Below are 16,462 nucleotides of genomic sequence, written 5' to 3'. Positions count from 1 at the left end.
AAGCGATGATTATATTATTCTGGATCACAGAATGAAAATGGGAAGGGTTTCCATTCTTGACGAATATTGGGGGTTCCCATTCTTGATGAATATTGGGTGACGAGTAGATGAAGCTAGGTCAGTCAAGCTAGTCGCACGCACAGTGCCCGGACGCACAGTGGTTTCCAGAGAAATGGAGCGGAGGGAGGAAAAAAGGTAAATTTGTACAACAAAACTCCAGAGCAGATCAATAACAACCACAAGAAGTGGCCATATCTGCTCCAAATTAAACTTGCCTTGCATTTGTCGAGTTCTGGGGAGGTGGGATTTTGTCTTTAAACAATACAACACCAACAATTGCAAATACATAGTATGCCACCTGGAACAGAGGGGGGGAAAAGATTACATCTTCAGCAGAATTACATCAGCAGCAGAATATAGTATACAGTCAGTTTCTAAGAACAAAAGTTAATTATAGTTACATTTTTTTGGTTACATGAAGACATTTATCTCAACAACGGAAGTATAAGCCTCCAGTCCTACCCAACACATGACAAGACTCCAAAATGGAGGATGGAACAACTTCAGAATTTCCTTCAGGAGTCATGGAAATAGAAAAATTACCACTCGCTGGGAAATACAATCACCTTTAAGTAAATAGGTGCAGTGAGAATGGATGAGTGAAGATCTGTATCTTTCAGCTAGAAACTTTTTAACCTAGTGAAATGCTGGAGCTCAGTTTGAACCCACAACCTTCTGCTTCAAAAGGGCAAGATATAGACTTGAACCAAGCTGACTCGAGACTAAAAGAGAACTTCAGCCATTCAACAGGTCCAACAGCATATAGGAACAAAAGAGTAGGCCTTCAGCCCATCAAAACAAATTCAGACATTAACAGCTGATCATCCACTTCAATTCCTTTCCCATCCCACACTGTCCCCATTTCACTGAGCAATCTCGAAATACCAATCTCTAATATATTCAATGACCGAATTGCAAAGATTCACAACCCACAAAAGCAAAACAGCTCATCCAGTTGAGGACACTATTTAGTCTCATGTGCCTGGATAAGAATATTAATAAAATAAACTTAATTGTCACAAGTCGGCTTACATTAATACTGCAATGAAGTTACTGTGAGAAGCCCCTAGTCGCCACCGGCACCTGTTCAGGTACACGGAGGGAGAATTCAGAATGTCCAATTCTCCTAACAAGCACGTCTTTCGGAACTTGTGGTAAGAAACCCACGCACGCACGGGGAGAACGTGCAGACTCTGGCACAGACAGTGACCCAAGCCGGGAATCAAACCTGGGACCCTGGCGCTGTGAACCAACAGTGCTAACTGTCATAATATACACCAGTATATCATGGTGCAGACACACACTGATGGACACACAGTGGGACCAATCAACATACACGACACCGCAGCCAATCACCAGTGAGAACACACGCACTATAAAGTCGGGGACATCAGAGTTCCCGCTCATTCGAGTAGCATAGAATTTACAGTGCAACCAGCTCAGAGCTCGCAACCTGCAACACAGACATTCACTATGTGCTGAGTACATCACCTGGTTACGACTAGGCAAAGGTCTATAGTGTTTTTTTTTTTTTTTTTTTAAATTTCGAGTACCCAATTCATTTTTTCCAGTTAAGGGGCAATTTAGCGTGGCCAATCCACCTAGCCTGCACATCTTTGGGTTGTGGGGGTGAAACCCACGCAGTCACGGGGAGAATGTGCAAACTCCACATAGACAGTGACCCAGAGCCGGGATCGAACCTGGGACCTCAGCGCCGTGAGGCAGCAGTGCGAACCCATTGCGCCACCGTGCTGCCCTGCAAAGGTCTATAGTTAAAGCTGGTGTCATATTTGCCCACAGTTCAAGTATGTTTAAATAGTTAACCTTGTAATAAAATAGAGTTGCACCACTTCAAGTGTTGGTGACCTGTTTGTGATCCAGAACACCCAACACATCACTAACCACTGCGCTACCGTGCTGCCCAATGTAGTCAATTAAGAAGCAGCACAAACTCCCCAACCCCCACCCCCAAGATGAATCACAAGTATAAGAATTGGCAAGTCATGTTGCAGCTGTATAGAACCTTAGTTAGGCCACACTTGGAGTATAGTGTTCAATTCTGGTCGCCACACTACCAGAAGGATGTGGAGGCTTTAGAGAGGGTGCAGAAGAGATTTACCAGAATGTTGCCTGGTATGGAGGGCATTAGCTATGAGGAGCGGTTGAATAAACTCGGTTTGTTCTCACTGGAACGAAGGAGGTTGAGGGGAGACCTGATAGAGGTATACAAAATTATGAGGGGCATAGACAGAGTGGATAGTCAGAGGCTTTTCCCCAGGGTAGAGGGGTCAATTACTAAGGGGCATAGGTTTAAGGTGAGAGGGGCAAGGTTTAGAGTAGATGTACGAGGCAAGTTTTTTACGCAGAGGGTAGTGGGTGCCTGGAACTTGCTACCGGAGGTGGTGGAGGAAGCAGGGATGATAGTGACGTTTAAGGGGCATCTTGACAAATACATGAATAGGATGGGAATAGAGGGATACGGACCCAGGAAGTGTAGAAGATTGTAATTTAGACGGGCAGCAAGGTCAGCGCAGGCTTGGAGGGCCGAAGGGCCTGTTCCTGTGCTGTACATTTCTTAATTCTTTGTAAATGAAGTGGTCAGTCAAGAAATGTACAAAAAGGTATATTAAAGAGGGCATTGCGAATGACACCGATGAACAGCATTTTCAAAAAACGAAAAAAGGAATGGAATTTTGGAAAACTGGAGATGCAGAGCCGATTCACCTCTACTCCACAACATCCCCGGATGTAGTCAAATCATCCTGCATCTGCAGAACCTAAACTTGATTCATGCGACAACATCCAGCTAGACTTGGATCAGGATTCAAACTCAACAGAAGAGATTAGAGGTGAAAAATGTACTCCATAATCTGACTCCTGATTAGTGCCTTTTCTACTGCGATTTTCTATCAGACAGAATAGCAACATTAGTTTTTTTTTTTAAAAACTCATTTTCCACTTACCACAAGAATTCCAGCAAAAGCTCGCAAATTTTTGATCAGATCAAATAGACTAGTAGCAACTAAGGCCATCAACTGAAAAATGCAAACAGAAAAGACATGAAATATAGAATACATTGCAAATCAATAGTCAGTACTGCAACCCAGGTCGACAATTGTTGCAGGAACCAATCTTATTCATATTAACTTCCTGCAAATTCTAAAGTTGCAGAACTACTATTTTACAATCCATGAAGATGGCAGCATGCCCGTGACAATATGGGTTCTACTTCCTATCCATATCCCTATACCTACCCCCACCCCCAACCCATTTGGTATGCATCTTCAACACAATTCCCAAAAAAGATTTGGGAGTCTGAATATATCCAGGTGCCATTATATATGTCAAGAAGCCTTGGGAACGCAGTGAGCAACACTGGGCCTTAGACATTACCAACTGATGTCATGTCACCAGAATTTATTTGCATCAATATAATCTTCGTCAGTAAGGAGAGGCAGGAGCTGTTCACGAAGTGGTGGGGGTTTAAAACCAAATTCAAAAAGGTCAGAGGATTTCACCTCTTTCTCTTTTCTTTCCTCCTCTCCTCCCCTCCCTCCCCCCCCCCCCCCCCCCCCCGCCGCACCCCTTCCTCCCCAACAGGTCATGGATGAGATCACTTGCTGTAATCTTAAGAGTTTGCAAAACTGATTGACGTTTCAAGATGAACTGGGAGCTTTAAGTCCCCATTTAGAATTCACAACAGTCAATAACAGTCAATATTTTGATCCAAATCACCTTAATATTAGGAATTATGCGAAGGAATCGGAAAACAATGAGCATATTTGCCAGCCGAACAGTTTCCCAAAGGGAGAGCAATCCATGTAATTCTGGATTCCTGTCGGGAAAGGTTAAAGAAAAATATTTCAAAACAGATTGAAGTTACTTCCGACAAACATTGCTGTTGGTTTTGCTTTGCGGTTTGTGACAGACTCACCCATTTAGCACATTTACCCAATGATTCCTGTGATGGAACATATAAAACTTCCTTTGAAATTGATGATCCGAAAATGCCATCGCATCCAAGGCACCTTTCTGTAGCTGGGGTTTCATCCCAGTTACGATCAGAATGGTTTCGTTTAGGGAATGTCAACAATTTCAACCACACTGCTCCCAAAATCTTTCCAAATCTCATACAGTAACCAAATTAGAAACAGAGCAATTTTGCTTTCCTGCTGTCTCAAGAATAGACAGCACAGGTGATAAAACAATTAAAATAATAATCAAAATTGTGAATGTTCCCTTTACAATCTTGCAATAAGGCGAGTGCCAATACAAAGATCGCCATGAAAGAGTTACATCAAAATGCCAATATCGACACTCCAACACCGATCAGTCCAAGATAATTGAGACTTGTTCCTCACAGGATCGAGTGAACAAAGTAAGGAACACAATGGAAACGAGCCCAGGCTTCACATGTTAACAATCCTAGCTATCAATCTGTCTATGTCATTCAAGTTGCCAATTTAATTCTTTTGGCAACATTATCTTCTTTCAGTATTCTAGAAGACTGCTAAGCTCTATGCTCCTACCTTGATGATACATTACATTTTGGAGAAGACTGTTAACCTTATAAAAGCAACATTTAAAAAAATTAAAGACTAAGGGTGCAATTAAACGGAAATGAAACAAGTCCCACATCGGGTACGTTTAACTGGCAGCGTCGAGAACGACCCCCCTGTCAAACAGGACTCTGCTTCATTTCTGGGCCTCACGCGAGGAACGCCATGGCGGGAAGATGGCACCCCGATGTCAAGACCCCCACCATGACCTCTGGAACCCTCACCAAACTCACCAATTAGGGGATCATCGAGCCCCCCACACCCTACCTGATAAGGGCAGGCACCCTTTGACCCGATCCCCGGCATGGGCAAGATGCCACCTGGGCACCTTTGGGACTGCAGACCTGGCACTTTGGCAGAGTCCATAGAATCTACAGTGCAGAAGGAGGCCACTCGGCCCATTGAGTCTGCACCGGCCCCTGGAAAAAGCACCCCACCCAAGCCCACGCATCCACCCTATCCCCGTAACCCCACATAACCTTTTTGGACACCAAGGGCAATTTAATTCTTTTAGCAACATTATCTTCTTTCAGTATTCTAGAAGACTGCTAAGCTCTATGCTCCTACCTTGATCCAAGGTAATCCAATCCACCTAACCTGCACATCTTTGGACTGTGGGAGGAAACCCACGCAGACACGGGGAGAACGTGCAGACTCCGCACAGTGACCCAAGCCGTCAATAAAAATCCGTTCTCCAAATTTGACAAGTGCACCGAAACCATCAATAGCCCCCTTTTCTAAAATTACATTCAGTCTGCTATACAGGCACTTAAATGCCCAGGAAACTGAACATGGAGATTTTAGGTTATGTACATTTTCTAAAATACGGTCACTTTATTTTGTCTATTTGGAAAGGATGTTATGAATTTATAAGTAGGTGTAAGGATCAGGGTCAACAACATACCATCCTCGACGAGGCAAGCCATACTGTACAAGAGATGATAGCTGCAGAATCTGAAAAAAAATCATTAAATCGGTTTTACAGAAAAAGAAATCAAGGTACTCATTGAGAAATTGTACTCCCAGAATAATAATAATAATAGTTATTATTGTCACATGTAGGCTCACATTAACACTGCAATGAAGCTACTGTGGAAATCCCCTAGTCACCACACTCCGTCACCTGTTCGGGTAAATTCAGAATGTTCAATTCACCCAACAGCACGTCTTTTGGGACGTGTGGGAGGAAACCGGAGCGCCCGGAGGAAACCCACGCAGAAACGGGGAGAACATGCAGACTCCGCACAGACAGTGACCCAAGCCGGAATCGAACCTGGGACCCTGGCGCTGTGAAGCTAACCGTTGTGTTACCGTTGTTTGTCACACCAGGCCCATTTTGTGGCGTTCTGAACGGTAAACCCAGCAGCACACCTTCAAACAGTTTTAATCAATTAGCTCAGCCAGTGAAAGAATATTCTGGGAATGGGGAAGACATGAAAAACCAGTGACCTATAATCAACAAAATTGATCCAGCATTAAGCATCGCAAAGTAGCATTTAACTAAATCAACAATCAATGTCCCATTGGGTGGGTTTTCTCTGGGTGGATTGGCCATACTAATTTGCCCATAGTGTTCATAAAAAGGATAGGTGGGGTTACCGGGTTGTGGGGATAGGATGGAGGCGAGCGCTTAGGTGGGTTGGTCTTTCTGATGTGGACTCAATGAGCCAAATGCTCTCCTTCTACACTGGAAAATCTATGTCTAAATTGCAAGTGACCCATCGCTGCATCATTAGCAGATGCAGTGTTTTGAACTTGCCCTTCATTATGTACAGCAAGCTGTTATGACAACTCAAATTACTCGTGTACTTAGGAGAAAATCCAACCAACCATCGACTTTTCTCAGCATAAAATATACTCACATTTGTGAGCAAGGACAGGTTTCCCATCCACTCATTATTAAATGGAAGATAAGCCACAAGTTTAAGATTTAAACCCATCCACAGCCAGACAAGGAACAGGGCTGTGACCACATTGACGACAACAGGGAGACGTTGAAATATCAGTGTACTTACCATTAGTATTATAGTTAGAAGCCCGTCAAATAGGTTGCTTTTGTATGAACAATAACCTTTAATGCCGAAAGCAAAGATTTTCAATGCCATTTCCAATAGATAGTACAGGACAAAGGATCCATTCACAACCTGCAAAACCCAATGGAAAGATGAAAAAAAAAACAGTTCCCCATCATTAAAACAAGTGAAATAAAGAACTCGTGTTCCAAAAGATAGCAGATGCCTCTCAAAAGCAAAAGCTAGACTCACCCCAGAAAAAAATCCATCGCGTTGAGAAATGGGCGTCTCAGCATCGTGTACCAAAGCAACCTGTTTTTCAAAAAAAAGAGTCAATCACATCAACATGAAAATCTTGCAGTGCCATTCCTGAAGCCACATTTCAGACAACGAGGGTTCTCAACTTGTCTGCTTCCGTCTGGTTGGCAGTCAGGGTCAATTCAAATACTTGCCCAAAGTTTCTGTCTGTTCCTCTTCCTGTTCACACAAACCATTCAAGTGGGGACACACAAATGTCAGAGTTGGGGCCCAGATCGGTCAGTTTCTGCCCATTTTTACTTTATGGGGCTTCCTTTTTAAAATCAGATTTGTTGTTTTAAAAAAACACTTATGACCGACCCCTGGTTGAGAACCCATGATGCAAAACTCAGTCACATTATTCCATCCATCACCCACTGGGAGTAAATAACAGCAGAAGGCAAGATTACAGCATGACAGATCCAATATAACTAAAGCACATTATTTTCTAATATAAATGCAAGAGAAAAGACTGAATTGCATGATTAACAGAAAAGGACTGAATTACCTTTTGCATGACTTGTTCAATAATTCCCACCATTGCCCTCTCATCTACTTCAGTTGGTCTTCATTGTCCACATGCAACACCCGCAAGAGATTGAAAAACTTAGCATTGGACTTTTTAAGCTGTTAGGAATTACTTTTCTTTAAGGTCAATAATTTACGCTGATGGTTGAATATTGAACAATGTATGGGCCAAACACATCGAGGGCCAATTTTCCATCCTAGCTTTGATACAAGTGCCCCACGTTTTACATGGACTTCCTTCGCTCAAATTGGTTAAAACATTCTAATTTCAGACACAGATTTCAGCATGACCATTTCTGTTTTCCACAACCTCTTTTAAACCAGCATGGTGAGTGAGGTACAGCAAACAGCTGCAGACACACTGCGTGGTGGTAATTTTGATTTGTTTAGAGCACCCACTGTTTGTTGCAGATACCCGACAACAGAGTGTGGTGAACCATTGTATTATGGGATGCAAGGTAGGACCTGCACTACAGGTTCGCCGGTAGCCCTTGCCGGCTGGCTCCGCCCACTAAGATCTGTATAAATATGCGTGACCTCCAGTTCCCTGCCATTTCGCCAGCTGCAGCAGGAGGCCACGCATCTGACTGCAATAAAGCCACAGCTGTACCCAATCTGCGTCTTTGTGCAATTGATTGCGCATCACACTAGTTTCTCACGTCAATAAAAAGGTGGCTACTTACAAAAATGCAAACCAAGTGCACTGCAACCATTAGGTTCCCAACATATTCTACGAAGCGATGGCTGAACACAGTCTGGAGCTTTTGCAAGAATAACAAGTGGTATGCTGGTTTTGGTGGGTACTGAAAGGAAACACATTTTTACATATTTCCTGGTTCTTTGTTTCGACTACGTCATGAAGAGTTAAATAATCTTTCAATTCAATTCATAATCCCGAATATAAAAATCTTTAATCTCAAAAATAAAAGCGCTTTAAGAAAGAAAATCCACTGTCAGGGTAAGTGTATTGCTGGCATCTTCAATTGGTGCAATCTTAATACCCAAATCGTATCGCTGCGGCACTGGAGTCACAGACCAGGATAGGCAAGGACCCGATGACTTGCTGGAAGTCATTGGGGATGGGGGAGAAAAGAGAAGAGCACGTGAGGCAGAGCGAGACTATGTCTGGCATGTACAGTACATTGCAGAAGCCCCTGCAGAATGTCTCAAAGCCATCAATACTGTGGATGGTGACCATCAGCTACATTTAAAATGGCAGCACAGAAAATAGAAAAATAGACTGCTTCAAAAATTCAAAGGCACTTTACCACAACACCCAAGTGCTGCCAATGCAGCAACATATCTTGGTCACCATCGGGAAAGATGACATTGAACAGATTCATACACAGACAACAAATTAGATTGGGATTTCTAGCCCAGGCACAAAAACAAGTCTTTACCTAAATGTGCATCAAAATTAGCTAAACTCCATTGACCCCCCTTCATACCTCTTTCACCGTCTCCTTGTGCAATTCATCAAAGAGGGCTCGGAATTGCTCGGCCGTAACACAGTCATGAGTAAAGGCCTTTGCTTGCTGCACAAAGCAAAAGGACAGATTAATTTTTGTTTTAAAATGAACGCAAGTATTTGTTTGTAAACTTGGGATTGTCAATTGAAATGTGTTTCAGGAGAGATTTTAAAAAGCAGAATTTTGAAACTTTTAAACACTTGCAGCTAAACGTGTCGCACGGTCACAAGGCAACTGCCAGTGCGCCACGTCGTCTTCGATATTTAATCTAATCAATACTCAAGCAGACATTAAGGGTGCAATTTAACCACCACGTTAAGTCATTATTATTATTGTTCCTCTGGGCCTAGCGATTGGTCCACCTGGTCCTGGAAAAGGGGCCCACGTTGGGCAGGACCCACGTGGCAGGGGACCCGTTAGAGGCCACCACCGAACGAGTCATCTTGTCTAATGTCCCACAGAGAGACACACAGACACACAGACACACAGACACACAGACACACAGACACACAGACACACAGACACACAGACACACAGACACACAGACACACAGACACACAGACACACAGACACACAGACACACAGACACACAGACACACAGACACACAGACACACAGACACACAGACACACAGACACACAGACACACAGACACACAGACACACAGACACACAGACACACAGACACACAGACACACAGACACACAGACACACAGACACACAGACACACAGACACACAGACACACAGACACACAGACACACAGACACACAGACACACAGACACACAGACACACAGACACACAGACACACAGACACACAGACACACAGACACACAGACACACAGACACACAAATTTATTCACCTTAATAATTTCCTGCTTGTGAGCTGAAGACATTTTTACTTTCTGCAGGACTTGCAGCACTGTGTTGGTACTTACAGTCACTCTACTGATTTAAAAAGAGATCATTTCAAAACCACTTCATTGCACCCGTCAACATTCTTGCTTCCATTCCTGCAGTAGCATTTTAATGCAGAGTCTCGAACCCACTATTCCTTCCATCACAAAGATCACCTACTTCCACTTTCTTTGAAAAAAACAGCCCCATCTTTGGTCCTGACCCTCACGGCCCATCGTTGTCTGCCAGGACTTCCAGACTCAACCATTGCAATACATTGTTGGTGTCCATCCAGCCTTCACTCAAAATATCTTGGTTCAAATCGCTGCTGTCCACATACTACCCGGCATAAAGGCCCCCTCGCCCAATACCTCGCACCTTCTTGGCTTCCTGGTTCACCAAAAAACTCCCACGGTCTTCAATCTTTGTTTAAACCCTTTCATGGATTCAACTCTCTCCGTGACTAATGTTCTCCACCCTAATGCCCTTCCAGAAACTAAGACCAGACATACAACAACCCCGATTTCTCGATTCGATGCATCTAAAAATGTAATATGCTGGTAATAATCTTCAGTAAGCATCCATGTCATGAAACAGTGAATGACATTTCAGAAAAACTATCACGGGGGTAAGTTTCAAATGCAGCAAATACAAATGCAAAATCTCTTAAAAACCAAAGTGCAGCATTTCTAAAATCTTACAGAGAACCACTTCTTCCAGTTTTGTTTGATCGTTCACAGCAAAGCACCTCGAATGCCCCTCGAATTCCTAAGCACCTTCGGATGATTGATGTTTGAATTGAACTCTGAGAAAGAAAGAAATTACTGCTCTTTTTACATAAATGTACCAAGGAAGAATCAAGTATACTCTTTCCTTAAATACTACAAATTCTGGAAATCTGAAACACACAAAAACAGCAGAAGCATCCGCGGAGAGAGAGAAACTGTTAACGTCGAGTCCATATGCCTGACTTCTTTGGAGTTCAACTCCTTTGTCCGTCAAGAATCTAACTCGACCTTGAATAAATTCAATGACCCAGCCTCTGCTTTCTTGGGAAGAGAAGTTTCATAGTTTGATTAAAGATAGTCAGCATGGCTTTGTGAGAGGCACGCAGTGGATGTGGTGTATATGGATTTCAGTAAGGCATTTGATAAGGTTCCCCATGTTAGGCTCATTCAGAAAGTTAGGGGGCATGGGATACAGAGAAATTTGGTTGTCTGGATACAGAATTGACTGGCCAAAAGAAGACAGCGAGTGGTAGTGGATGGAAAATATTCCGCCTGGAGGTCGGTGACCAGTGGTGTCCCGCAGGGATCTGTTCTGGGACCTCTGCTCTTTGTGGCTTTTATAAATGACTTGGATGAGGAAGTGGAAGGGTGGGTTAGTAAGTTTGCCGATAACACAAAGGTTGGTGGAGTTGTAGATAGTGTTGAGGGCTGTTGTAGGTTACAACAGGACATTGACAGGATGCAGAGCTGGGCTGAGAAGTGGCAGATGGAGTTCAACCTTGATAAATGTGAAGTGATTAATTTTGGAAAGTCAAATTTCAATGCTGAATACAGGGTTAAAGGCAGGATTCTTGGAAGTGTGGAGGGAGAGAGAGATCTTGGGGTCCACATACATATATCCCTCAAAGTTGCCACCCAGGTTGATAGGGTTTAAGGCAGTGTATGGTGTGTTAGCTTTCATGAACAGGTAGATTGAGTTTAAGAGCCGCGAGGTTTTGCTGCAGCTTTATAAAATCCTGGTTCGGCCACATTTGGAATATTGTGTCCAGTTCTGGTCGCCTCATTTATAGGAAGGATGTGGATGCTTTGGAGAGGGTACAGAGGAGATTTACCAGGATGCTGCCTGGACTGGAGGGCATATCTTATGAAGAAAGGTTGAGGGAGCTAGGGCTTTTCTCACTGGAGCAAAGAAGGCAGAGAGGTGACTTGATAGAGGTGTACAAGGTGATGAGAGGCATGGATAGAGTGGATAGCCAGAGACTTTTCCCCAGGGTGGAAATGGCTGTCACGAGGGGACATAATTTTAAGGTAATTGGAGGAGGGTATAGGGGAGATGTCAGAGGTAGGTTCTTTACACAGAGAGTGGTGGGTGTGTGGAATGCACTGCCAGCAGAGGTGGTGGAGTCAGAGTCATTAGCGACATTTAAGCGACTCTTGGACAGGCACATGGACAGCAGTAAATTGAAGGGGTGTAGGTTAGGTTGGTCTTTGATCAGGATAAATGGTCAGCACAACATCGTGGGCCGAAGGGCCTGCACTGTGCTGTTCTAAGTTCTAGAACTCCAGATTAACGACCCTAGAGGGAGAAAATTCGCATCGCAAACCTCTTATTCTTAAACTGTGTCCCCTCGTAATCGTATCCTCCAGAAGAGAGAGAACATCCTCCTGCTAACCACCCTACCAAGCCCTCCTCGGATTTTATGTTTCAACAAGATCACCCCTCATTCGTTTACAATCCTATAGGGTACAGAACCAACAGGTCTTCATAAACGAAGTCCTCCATCCCAGGCTTAGTCAGGTGAGCCTTCTCGGAATTGCTTCTAACCCAATCGTATTCTTTTTCAAATGAGACCACCGGTACACAGTATTCCAAATGTGGTCTCACCAAGGGCCTGTTGTACCTTTGTACTAGATTCCCTTTCCTTCTGAAACATCTGCTGTACCTCCATACGAACTCTTTGGAAATCATGTACCAGGACAGCCAGATCCCTCTGTACCAGTGACTTTTACAACTGCTCTATTTAAACAGTATACTGTTTTTCTATTCTTCATGCCAAAATAGACAAGTTTACATTGCACTTACTTCATTGTCAAACTTTTACCCACTCACTTAACTCATCTATATCTCTTTGCAGATCTACATCCTCATGACAACTTTGACAACCTATCTTTGCACCTTCAGCAAATTTAGCTCCATACATTCAGTCCCTTCACCCAAATCACTGATGGCACCGGCGGCACAGTGGTTAGCAATGCTGCCTCATACCACCAGGGACCCCGGTTCGATTCCAACCTCGGGTGACGTGTGGAGTTTGTACGTTCTCTCCATATCTGCGTGGGGTTTCCTCCCACAGTCTAAAGACGTGCAGGTTAGGTGGGGTTACAGGGATAGGGGGCCTCGGTAGGGTGCTCTTTCAGAGGGTCAGTACAAACTCGATGGGCCAAATGGCCTCCTTCTGCAGGAGGAACACATGGGAGTCCTCTCGCGATTCTATGGATATTGTTAATAGAGGCCCCAGCAGATTCCTGTGGCATTCCACTAGGTGCAGCTTACCAACCCGAGAAAGATCAATTTATTCCTGTACTTGCTATTGACTAACCAATGTTACCCATGCTAATATGTTATGACCTAAACAATGCGCTCACATTGTGTAGTAATCTTTCATGTGACAGTTTATCAAAACAAATTGAATTCTCCAGGTAGCGCTTCAAAAAGCAATTTCACAATAGCGCATGCAGTTCTCGCCACCAGTTCCCATCGTCCTTTTTTTTGTTAAATGGTTACAAACAATTTCTTCAAGCTAAGTCACCCCATCAGCCCTTCAACATCACAGTACCATACTGTGACTGAAACCACAAAATCTCTCATCAGAGAATGCCCTACGTAGATGTGTAAAATATAAATTTTGCCCAAAGATAAGGTGGGTGATCATGTAATGGAACACCTACGAGCTATATACCAATAAATCTGCATCAGCATTAGACAAACCTCAACTTCCAAAAACAATAATCCAACAAGATCTGCCTTCAAATTCACAACACAAAGCAGAAGTGGGGCACACATGGATGCAGTTCAGGCCAACCCGCTCTTCAGGTTTCCTCCCCCATAGGAGGAAAAACTCCATCGTTTTACTTTCCAGAAACAGTCAATCAAAAATGTGGAAAACATGGAATCAACTCCAAGCATCAGTGAAGTCATTCGCGCCACTTTACCCGCCTTGATGCTAATAATGATGACAAGAATATCTAATCAACTCTTCTTCCTCCACTTCCACTGACAAATCCCAAGAGGAGAAGGACCACTTACCATACACAGCTTTTGTTCCCATTGCTGGGATTTGGAATGTTGAAACGTGTGATTGGCGAGTGGGCGCAGGTGCCTCATTGTAGAAATGCAACAAGTCAACAAAAATATGGAGGAGGTCCTTGAAAATTCAAACTCATCACCGTTGTTTAAAAGAGTGTCACACAAAAGGATTACTTACCAGTAAATAGCCACGAAATTGGTTGTATATAATAGCAGTCAGTAAATTCATTAACAAGTATGTCCCTGAGGGGAACAAAAATTAAGCTATTCAGTTATACGGAAGGCTAGATTTAGAATCAACTTTCAACTGGAGTGAACAATCTCACATCAGCAGTTCGGTTTTTTAAACAGGTTTACATATTTAGTATGACAGGGTGATGTCACAATCAAACATTGTACAATTCACAGGCATTAATTGCCCAATCACGCAGTTATCACAATGATCAATTTATCTGGCCACTGTTCCAGGCCCTTGGAAAACAACAGTCGACCGCAGCGGTGACCAAAAAAAAGAATCAAACACTAAAGTTCAAATATCTGAGCTCGCGCTTCAAATGCAGGAAGTGAAGTTGTGCTGGAATTATCTTACTGAATCAACTCCAACAATTTGTAATTATACAGCTTCTTTTAACACATTAACCTAAAGTGCTTCACGGAAATACCTTGGCTAAAGAGAGGCGGGTTTAAACAAGGGCCTGGGTATAAAGAGAACAAAGTGCAAAGTTTTTTTTTTAAATAAGAGGAAAGGTGGTTTGGGGCAGGGGAGAAGTTCCAGAGGGCAGGAGCAAGACTTTCACTGTTCTGCCAACAAACAAACAGAGGAGCAAAGGCAGTGGGAAAGGGGGCAGGACTGAACCAGGCAATAAGAGAAAGAGGCTACTTCATTCAGGTGCGTTTGCAGGCCAACGGAGTCTCTTTCTGTACTTGTCCAATTCTGCTTTGATTCACACTTTTGGCCGGAACCTGTGCTGTATTTAAACACCATTTTTTTTTTTTTTTTTTTTTTTAAAAAACACTTACCAATAAGACTAAAGGCAATGAAGAACAAAGAATAGGCTCGACGTCTTGAATAGGCTGGAATCATCACTATTTGAGAAAGAAAAAGGCAAGATAAGCAGCAAATTAAGGAAAGGAAATTAATATCCAAGGCTGCTGACCTGTTAAACAGTATCCGGTACACAAAGCCAGAATGCTATTTTAAGTCAAATGTATTGGATCAAACACCCTCATGCTATTTAATCCAAGAAAATCAGTTTAAAAAAAACATGAGTCAGCAACAGTACACCTCCCAAGAAAACACCTCCTTCCAGTTTGTAACTCCACACAATTCCAGCTGCTTTACTGACAGAGTCCACGTGTGAGTCCACGTGTGCGGCGTACAGTCCCGAGCCCCGAAGACCAATGACTCGAAGAGCAATCCAGGGGAAGAGAGGTGAACAGAAGCTGGTTTCACGCCCTCGATTTCACAATTCACATCCAGCTGAGGTGATTGCCCAACGGTGGGCAGAGTAAAAAAAGATATCCATCCCTCCTTGCAGGGCAGCATGGTAGCATAGTGGTTAGCACTATGGTTTCACAGCACCAGGATCCCAGGTTAGATTCCCGGATTGGGCCACTGTCTGTGCGGAGTCTGCATCTTCGCCCCGTGTCTGCGTGGGTTTCCTCCCACAAGTCCCGAAAGACATGCTGGTTAGGTGAATTGGGCATTCTGAATTCTCCCTCTGTGTACTCGAACAAGCGCCGGAATGTGGCGACTTGGGGCTTTTCACAGTAACTTCATTGCAGTGTTAATGCAAGCCTACTTGTGACAATAAAGATGATTATTATTATTATTATTAACCAAGCCACATACTATGCTGACGCTCTGTGTCCAGGTTCAAAGGATGGTCACTCAAACTTTATTTTCATATAATCCAGAGCCTAGAAAAAGCTTTGAAATCAAGGATTGTTACAGGACTTTGTTCAACGAAGATATAGATGGCCTTGGTCACCAAAATTGACCATGGTTCAATTGAACTAAAGGCCTAGTCCTGTTCCTACATTAATTGCTTTAACTACAGATTGCTATGGCTGCTGATAATCAAAGTCTTATTTTATTTATTGGATTACCCCAACAGAAAAACAAAAATGCTTAGTTCACGAAGGAAAGCTAGTTTTGAAAGAGATTTCCTGGTTGTGATTAATCTGCACAAATTTATCAGACAGGATATTAAAACATATTTCCCTAACTTCCGGGTGCAGCGATGACCAGCTAAGTCGCACGTTTCGGCACCTCCTGTTTTAACGGACTTTTGGGCTCTTATCGGGAGCCCCAACAGCAATTTTCAATGGCTAAACCCACTGTGAGGCGACATAGAAGGGAGTCCCCCCGGATGTGAATGGACAGGAGAGATAATAGTGGCCAGATTGCGGAGGATCCTCTGGAGCAGTGGCAAAGAAGGGAAGTGAGAAGCAAGATGGTGGCGGAGGGAGGCCAGTTGGTATGGGGCCTAGAACAGCAGGAGTTCCTCCGGCGATGTGGGGAGGAGCTCAAGGAGGTGGTGCTGGCGCCGATGCTGCAGCCGATTGAGGGGTTAAAGGAGGCGCAGAAGACCCAAGAGATGGAGCTC

At 43.6% G+C, this 16,462-nt stretch overlaps 1 protein-coding gene across 3 annotated transcripts in view; it reads right to left on the bottom strand.

Moving 5' to 3' along the window:
- tpcn2 (two pore segment channel 2) overlaps positions 1–16,462 on the bottom strand; it is a 52,945-nt gene that overhangs the window by 10,031 nt on the left and 26,452 nt on the right. For 2 of the 3 annotated variants that reach the window (XM_072466732.1, XM_072466735.1), the window contains exons 9-20: positions 14,874–14,939; positions 14,032–14,096; positions 10,520–10,623; positions 9,785–9,869; positions 8,905–8,991; positions 8,140–8,259; positions 6,884–6,943; positions 6,635–6,763; positions 5,524–5,573; positions 3,796–3,895; positions 3,024–3,095; positions 276–358 (exon numbers count right to left, since the gene is read on the bottom strand). In XM_072466732.1, the coding sequence (XP_072322833.1) occupies positions 276–358; positions 3,024–3,095; positions 3,796–3,895; positions 5,524–5,573; positions 6,635–6,763; positions 6,884–6,943; positions 8,140–8,259; positions 8,905–8,991; positions 9,785–9,869; positions 10,520–10,623; positions 14,032–14,096; positions 14,874–14,939 (1,021 nt within the window). The remainder of the gene's footprint in view (positions 1–275; positions 359–3,023; positions 3,096–3,795; positions 3,896–5,523; positions 5,574–6,634; positions 6,764–6,883; positions 6,944–8,139; positions 8,260–8,904; positions 8,992–9,784; positions 9,870–10,519; positions 10,624–14,031; positions 14,097–14,873; positions 14,940–16,462) is intronic. The other variant, XM_072466734.1, reaches the window with a different exon arrangement.

This window comes from Scyliorhinus torazame, chromosome 10 (assembly GCF_047496885.1).
Source record: "Scyliorhinus torazame isolate Kashiwa2021f chromosome 10, sScyTor2.1, whole genome shotgun sequence".
Lineage (NCBI taxonomy): Eukaryota > Metazoa > Chordata > Chondrichthyes > Carcharhiniformes > Scyliorhinidae > Scyliorhinus > Scyliorhinus torazame.
This window is presented reverse-complemented; position numbering and strand designations above follow the sequence as displayed.